General features: G+C 37.8%; 1 protein-coding gene across 1 annotated transcript in view; it reads left to right on the forward strand.

The window, feature by feature from the left end:
* The first annotated feature begins 235 nt into the window (after positions 1–235).
* The window catches only part of Grm1 (glutamate metabotropic receptor 1), a 265,709-nt gene continuing 256,943 nt past the window's right edge, over positions 236–9,001 (forward strand). The window contains exons 1-2 of the mRNA XM_015502059.2: positions 236–285; positions 1,961–2,245. Of these exons, the coding sequence (XP_015357545.2) occupies positions 236–285; positions 1,961–2,245 (335 nt within the window). The remainder of the gene's footprint in view (positions 286–1,960; positions 2,246–9,001) is intronic.

The following is a 9,001-nucleotide window of genomic DNA, read 5'->3' on the forward strand; positions in this document are numbered from 1 at the left end:
TCAAGAGGGGTTGATCCTGAATGCACCTGAGTGGTTGAGGACAGTGTAGACAGAACAAATCAGGAGAGATGACAACAGGAAGCTTTTCAGTAGCCCTGGCAACAGATTTTTAACAAGAGAAGATTCTGGGATGATTGTTGTACATATGTCTAAACTCTTAAGATTATACATCAAATGCATGTAAAATTTTGTATGTCAATTATATCTCAGTTAAGAAAATACAGAAAATGAGAGTATGGGAGATACAGAAGCAAATACACTGGCCGTGGCAAATATGGCAGCAGAGTAAGTACTAATGTAAGTGGAACATCGACTCCAGGGATTTTTTTTTTTTTAAATTGACACTAGTAGGTGGAAGAAAGTGATTCTCCAAGAGAGAGGGAACAATTGCAGGAAAAAAACCCTTGAATAGATGAAAAGTGATGGGAGCAAGTATCTTTGAGCATGGGTTAACTCTTATCCTCAAGCACTTCAAATGTATACCATGAAGAATGCCGGAGAATATAAGAAGAAAAGTGCATAGATGTTGTAGGAAATGGCTGGATTTTGTCTCACTGTTTCTGTGTTCTTATTGGAATATGAAATGAGGATCGCAGCTGAGGTGGGATTGCAATGGACTCTACTATAGTTTAAAGATTTTTTTAATATTTATTTTTTAGTTGTAGTTGGACACAATACATGTGCCAGGCGAGCACTCAACCACTGAGCCCCAGCCCCAGCCCTACTGTAAAGATTTAAAGAGAGGAGAGTAAGGACAAAATAGTCATATTAGAAACTAAGAAAATTTATTTATAGGGGTGGTGTTGTATAATTTTTCTGTACTATGGAGAACCACTTTGGGAATGTGTGCTCAGTAATTTTAAATAAAACCAGTTAATAGGTTGTGAGCTTATTCCAGCTGTGTTTAAGTGATCAGGTACAGCTGTAGACAGGTGGCTGGCTGGAGTCCATTAGCCTTAGGGTTTCATCAGGAAAATACAACAGAGCTAAGAATTTGAAAGAAAGTGATGATGAAGAAAGGCTACAAGGTTGAAGCCAGCCTAAGAGAGGGCATGGAAGGAAAAAAATAGGTTCATGGATTTCAAGTTTTTATGAGGTTGAAAAAATTGCTGTGGTAGGTGTAGTGGAATATATGAGCTTGAATGATAAGAGGACATAAACAGAAACTGGGATGTTTGATATCCACATTTAGAGATATTATAGACATCTGTCATAACAAGGTCAGAAGTGTGGCCATGGAAGTAGGCGAGTTACAGAAAATATCAATGAGGGACTGTGAGGATATGTTAGTAAGTACATCATCCACACAGGTATCAGTGTCCCCAAACCTAGAAGAGTGGAGGTGCTATAGAAGCCCCTAAGGTGAAGATTATATCATCAGTGACGCAGAGGAAGGGAAAAATGGTGAAGTGTGATATTTATTTTACTTCACTGATTAAAGTAATTTTATCATGAGAATGATATAACATAAAAATCTCCCATCCTTCCATCATTTCAGCAGAGGGTGGTGGATGTTGACTAAACCCAGCAACTGTTTCTTGTCTACTTACCTCCGGCCAGGCCAGGTGTTCCATTTGCTTTGAGAGCTCACTCTTCATGGAAAGGCTGAGTGTCTACCGCTTAACCTGGCGGCCAGCTGAAGCCAGTTGACCTGCCTACCCCAATGTGCTGCTGTCTCCCACACAGTTAAAGTCCGGGACAAACACAATTAATCATGACTGTAAAATAGAGCAGCAGTCCTTTATTTCACAAAACTTGTTTCATCGTGGATGCCTAGCTCACGTAATTTCTCATCATATTCATAGAGTTGATTGGTCACATTTGATTATTCCTTTTGATCTGCCCAGATCTTCCTTCAGTTTCAGTCATATTTGAATTCATTTAGCAAGTCTACCCTCTCCCTTCCCAGCAACTAAGGAGTCCTTATTGCAGTTTGCAATTGCTGTTTCTGTCACGGTAGTCTTGAACATCTATCTGCTGATTGTTTTTGGACAGGGAATTACGGGGAGAGTGGAATGGATGCTTTCAAAGAGTTGGCTGCCCAGGAAGGCCTCTGCATCGCCCATTCAGACAAAATCTACAGCAATGCTGGCGAGAAGAGCTTTGACCGACTCTTGCGCAAGCTCCGAGAGCGGCTTCCCAAAGCCAGAGTGGTGGTGTGCTTCTGCGAGGGCATGACTGTGCGAGGACTCCTAAGTGCCATGCGGCGCCTCGGTGTTGTGGGCGAGTTCTCACTTATTGGGAGGTAAGTCTGCCTCTCTCTCTCTCTCTCTCTCTCACACACACACACACACACACACACACTCACACACACTTTGGCACATGTATGATTGCTTTCTATTGAAATTTCTGATTCCAAAACAGGTAAGGTGTGCAGGGCTAACCCGAACACCTGTTTGGGGTCTCATTGAGAGTAGGGCTACTGGCATCTGTCTTCCTGAGAGACAAGAGCAGCACAATAAATAACAAGCTGATGAGATTCTTTAAGAAAAAATATGGGAAGTTGTTTGCTGGAATTATCTCGTCCTGTGGAATCCTTCTTTTTCATTTACTTCCTCCACCTCCCAACCAATGGCTTATGTCTTCATACTTTCTAAGCATAGGCATCTTACTGGGATACTGGTGGGAGGAGGGCAGCAGTGAAAATAGAAAATGCATATTAAGATTTGAAATTTAACTAAGTGAAGACATGAAGCTGAACTTTGGAACTTGATAATATAATCCATCACATTTATGAAGTAGCTAATTGTGATGTTTTTGGCATGTGATGTCTGGAATTGCATGGTAGGTTACTAAGTCTCTGCTCTCTTGCTAGATTATATGTCTTATGTAGAGATAGGTTTTCAGTACCATTATATTTTTCATAGTGTTTTTGACCTATCAGGTATCTTGTTTATTTTGCCATCTTCTAATATTACATAAAAGAATACTCAAGTTTTTCAAGGAACCCACTGACTCCACCTGAATGAAAGGCTCCACTGATCCTCAACACTTCCACAGTCATCTGCCTGATCTCAGTGCCCCCTCTTATCTCCTGTACTGGCTAGAATACAATCATGTTGCACCTCCTGAAGAACCTCAGCTACCATCAACTTCTCTTGGAAGCTGGGTAGGAGTTGTGAGCATGTTCTCAATGGACTTTCCTCTTCTGTCCTGAGCTTGTGGTAATGACTATGATGGTAGTAAGACCAAACTTATCACCATCTGGGATTAGAGGCATGTGACATTTCAGAGGCTTTAGAGAAGAAGGTAGGGTACAAATACAAACACAGGAACAAAGAAACAAGGAGATGCTCTCCAAGAATGAAGAGGTGTTGAGGCAAGGTCAAACTAGAATTCAAGGTTAAGAAAATGTTGAATTTGAATAAGATTGGCACACTAGCACTAAGATTCAATTTGGCTTCTTCTACATGAAGCAATTGTGTGAAGCCCCTGCAAATGGTCATAAGAGAGCAGGTCCTTTAAGAAGAAGTACATAAAGAAGGAGTAATACTTCTTTTAGGAGCGAAAAGAATGTAAGCAGCATTGTTGAAGTGTTACTTGGAATAGTGTTCTTAATATATGCGCTAGGACAGATGGTGCACAGATATTCAGTCCTTTCCATTGCTTTTGTAAAATGACTGCTTTTATGAAATGTGCTTATTTAAAAATTTTTTTTCTGTTTATAATTTTTAAAACAATAGCCTCTTTTGTTGAATTTATTCTCTTTTATACCCTCAGAGGCTATCTACCTTAATTGTAGAGGTCTTGAAGAGATGTGGCAAATATATAAACTTTGGGTTATAAATAATGCTTAATTGTGAAAGATAATTATACAAAATTCTGCAGTGAGTAACTGGAGTATGAAGAATTCCTCATTATTGTTTTAAAACTTGGCAAGGATAATAATGTACTCTTAAGCCCCTCTGACTCCTGTTTACCTGGCATTATAAGGCTGTTGGGTTTATGCTAGTATTTCTGAGATTCTCACATGCACTTGCTCATTGAAGAGGTCAGTCACATGGGATGCCTACTTCTGCTCCTCTTCTTGCCTGTCCCACCTCTGCTAGAATCTACCAACAAGTCTTAAGGAACTATTGTCATAGTGAACATGTGAGCTTTCGAGAACACTGTTCCCTGTACCCATGGTTACTGCCATCAATGTCTAGATTTCTTGCTGCGTCAAAGCCATACCACACTCTACCACAGTGAGGGCAAGTGTCTATCTTTCTAGGCCATTTTCCATGAGAATCTATCAAAATGTGCTGGATCTCCCCCCCCCCATATCTTAGAGGACTTTGAAGAGAACACCCTTTTACATTTTTTTTTAATCAGTTCTCTCTCCCTTCTCTAAGCTCCAGACATGAGTTGACAGGGAGTTTAGAATTAACCTTCCCTTCAGGTGATTGATTAGCTCTTTTTGTGGGGGAGATTGTCCTAAATGCTGCTCTGTCACTCATGCCAGTGGACTTGGTTCCCTTGTTTCAGTTTATATGTCCTGCATTATTCCATTTTAACTGCAAGCTGCAACCTCCAGCTACCTGAGTAATATTGTCAAATATCCCTCTCATATTTAAAAGGGATTCTCCTACCAAGAGATGAACCCCCTTAAGGTTAGGAGCCCTTTGTTTTCCTTTGTAGTGCATAGTATGGTTCTGGTTGCTGCCAGATTCACAGAGAGTAATGTGTAGGTGGTGATGGAACTCTGTTCATACAGGTGAAGATTAGCAGTAAGTTCTGGTGTAGATTGCAATATATATGTGTATCTCTATCTCTATCTATCTCTATCAGCTATCTATTTATCTATATGAAATTTATCCTAGGAATGCTTTAAAATTGAGTCACATCCCTAATACTTTTCTATTTTTTGAGACATGGTCTGATTAAGCTGCTTAGGGCCTCACTAAGTTTCTGAGGCTGGCCTTGAACTTGTAATCCTCCTGCCTCAGACTCTCAAGTTCTCAATAAATCCAATATTAGGTTAATAAAATCCACACAAGTTGAAAATGCATTGAATGTATCTAATCTGCCAAACACTATAGCAGGACAGAGTGCTGTAGATTAGGGTTGGTTGTTTACCTTTGGTACCCTGCTGCTGACTGGGAGCTGGGCTCATGCCAACGCCCAGCATCACAAGAGAGTTATTGTCCCATACAAAGCCAGCCTGAGAAGAGATCAAAATACTACTGAATGTGTTGCTTTTTTACCATCATAAAATCATAAGTTGGTTGAGCCATTGTAAATTGGGGACTATTCCTAGTAGACTAGTAAACAACAATGGTAGAAAAACAGAATTTTAACAAAGGAAGTTCTCAGATATGATGAAACATTCTCTATTTAATGAATATTTATGATATTAGCTATAATGATATAGTGATACAGCTGCTGCAGACATCTGTTTGGGACTCGCTGTATGACAGGCACTATGCTAAACATTTAGTGTATAATAACTCACAAAATTGACACAAACATGTGATGAAATAGGTACTAGTACCATTCTCATTTTGATGTATGAAGAAGAAACTTGTCAGAGTGCTGCAGAGCCAGAGTTGGGATTTGAACCTCAGCACTGAGACTTCAGAATCTGTGCTGCTAATTAGTAAGTTTTACTGCATGTCAAACTGCTAATGTTTTGTTAAGAGACATTGGCATTAACATTAGTTTCCTTTCAATGTGCTCTTCCTTCCAGAGATTTATTTCATTGTTTAGATTCACTTTTTTGGGGGAAAGTTAACTGAACTATCTATATCCCATGAGAAATTTATTTTCCATTTCCAATTATTTTCTATTTTTTTGAATCCATTTTATTTCTCTTCTGGTATTAAATATTTTAGATGATGGTTTCATAAAGGTGACATTTAATTTAATCTTTTAAAAGCTTTTTTTTTTCTATCTTAACCTGAGACTCCACAATAGCTTTCTTTTTGTACACCATCCTTTATCTATGGAACTGCACTTATGTAGAAGCCAATTTGGAATAAATGAATGGTAGTTCTCTGAAATTCTAAATTATAATTATTACAATTCTAATGGGGAACCGATGGATCCATTCTAATTCTTATATTCTTTTACTTGAAGAAAGTAAAAAAAATAATTTATGTGCATGAACACATAATTATAGCTCCTATTTGTTAAGGATTTGGTATGTACCAGGCTTTTAATCTGTGAAATCTGCATTCCTAAAAACCCTAAAAGGTTAGTTTAAAAGGTAGAAAAGTTAAACTATTACCCATAATTCTTAAATTTAATAAGTGGTAGAGATAAGACTAAAACTTACTATGACTCCATATCACCACATAGGTTATTAAGTAGTGAATTGCAACCTCCTCAAAATTTGGAAGCAGGTTTCATATAAAGATGTTTCCCAACTTAACTATGGTTCAACTTAGGATTTTTCAGAATCACAGTTCTGTGAAAGTGATACACAATCAGTGGCAACCATAATTTGAATTTTGAATTTTGATCTTTTCTTGGGCAAATAATGTGCAATCCAGTTTTCTTTCATAATGCAGAGCCACAGCTCCCAGACAGTCATGAGATCACGAAAGCAAACAACTGAGGTTTTACAAGGCACATTGTTGCTGAACTTTGACATTGAGTAGGTTAGGTATTACTATAGTTTGGATTTTAAATGTTCCCCCAAATGTTCATGCATTAAAGGATTGGTCCCCAGGGCAGTACTATCAGGAGTTGGTGGAACCTTTGAGAAGTAGGGCCTGTGGGTGGTCCTTAGGTCATGGCAGGTATGGTCCCTACGAGGACTGTGCAACTCTGAAATCTTCCTCATTGCCTTTTGCTTCCTGGTGAGGTGAGTGGTTTTGCTATGACATGCTCTCTGCTCCCACCATGATGTACTGCCTTGCCATAGGCACAAATCAATTAGACCAACTAGAACCTCCAAAACTGAGACTCAGACTAACTCTTTTCTCTTTATAAGTTGATTAATTGAGGGATTTCATTATGATGACTGAAAGCTAACACAGGCATATTAAACTCATTTATAACTGAACAATGTTTTCAACTTAATAATGAGTTTATCAGGACATAACCCAATGGGAAGATAAAGAGCTTTTGTGGTTATTCACTTCCTCATTGTACCTAGAATGTTCTTGGCATTGTAACTATCCATTGATTATGTCAGAAAGCTTGGAGAATGACAGAGCAGGTGGCCTCATGTATGATCACCAATTTCCCTTTTATATATCACTTAGTTTGGTAAGGTTTGATGCTCTTCAATCAGCTTCTGATTCTAGAATTTATCTCTAAAATTGGAACTTATATGCACCTACCTTTTAAGTTATATTTCCTCGTCACAAAATGCTTGCTTGCCTGGGAAATCATAGCTGAGCTTCATTAGTAGGTTCCTTGTGGGGATGTCAGACCTCTAAAGACATGCTCCTGAGGATAAGAAAGAACCCCTTGGTTTTAGTTCTGTGCATAGTGTTGGCACCCTGCACCTTTGCCCTGGGTTTCTCTTGGGAAGACCTTACAATGAATTTATATTCTAACTTGTTAGGGATCTCTGATTAGCCAAATTATATTAGGTATAGAATGTTTATTTATATATTTGTTAATCCCTTTTGTTGGATTATGACTACATCTAATTTCTCTACTATCCAAAATAAACATTCAATGAAAACAATGAAGTTAATAACTTTCTGTTTCATCCTTTCTCTCTCTCTAGCATATCCTGGCCAATGAAATGATAAGTATATGGTTCTTCCATTTCAAAAATTTTGTCTATTGTCTCTCCCATTCTTTGATTTCCTCACCTACTAGACCGGCTTCCCATCATCTATTACCGCAGAGAAATACCAGAGCCTGCCTTTTATCTAAAATTTGATCCAAGAAAATACAAACAGCATGCTTTGGAATTGAATACACAACAAACACATTAGACACAAATTTAAAAAAAATTGGAATGGAGAAATTGCTTTATTTGGAAAGAAGTCTATAGTTTGATTTTAAAACCACTGAAAATCTTGCTTTTCACTATATCTTTTTTTTAAATTCTTTTTCTTTCATAACCTAAACACAAATTTGGAAAAGTGACCTCTATACCCTTGAAATACAAAATGATATTCCATGGTATTATGTTTCCATAAAAATTTTTAAATGAAAAATGAATTACTTCAGATTTCATTTTTCCATTATAGGAAAAATCAAAAGTTTTCAGCCTTTAGGCAAAATTGCAGAGGTTAAGAGCTTTAAAATAAATGTGGAATTTCAATGAAGCATGACATCCTCAAATATGGATTATAATCAAGAGGTCAGAAAGACCCTTGAGAATTTTCTGATGTGTAATCGTCATGGCTTACAGATAAATAACCTGACCTCCTCTCTGCTACCAAGGGTGGAAAATGATCACAAATCTTTAATAGTTTGCTCTTTCCTTGAAAGACTCCTGCTTAAAGGCAGATTAATGAATGTTCTGTGGAAGATTACTCTTCCAGAAAAAGACTCTGTGAAACATGTACTAGGATTGGAGAGGTAATTTAGTTTGGAGTATCCTGCAGAATCAACATTATTTGTAGGAAATTGACTGATATTTTGATCATAGATCTCAGACACAGAAATACTCAGGATTTCTACAATAATTGGAGAGACTGGTTTTCAGTATAATTTGTAATTATTTGTAACCCTTTCTTTATGTCAATACCTATTCCCATGTTTCAGACAATAGACACCTGAAGACAGAAAGGCTCCCTTCCCTTAGTCTCTGCTTTGATGTAAGGGTCTTACAAAAGCTGAAGGAGAGGATTTTAGATGCCTTCCATATCTAGGGGGCACTGCTTTATTTGAGTGGATTTAAAATAGTAGAGGATAGGAAAGGCAGCAGAATACAACAGACACTAGTATAGCAATATGTAAAACAGTGGATGTGTAACCGATGTGATGCTGCAATCTGTATCTGGGGTAAAAATGGGAGTTCATAACCCACTTGAATCAAAGGGTGAAATATGATTTGTCAAGAACTATGTAATGTTTTGAACAACCAACAATAAAAATTAAAGGAAAAAAA

This window comes from Marmota marmota, unplaced genomic scaffold (genome assembly GCF_001458135.2).
Source record: "Marmota marmota marmota unplaced genomic scaffold, marMar, whole genome shotgun sequence".
In the NCBI taxonomy this organism is placed as follows: Eukaryota; Metazoa; Chordata; class Mammalia; order Rodentia; family Sciuridae; genus Marmota; species Marmota marmota.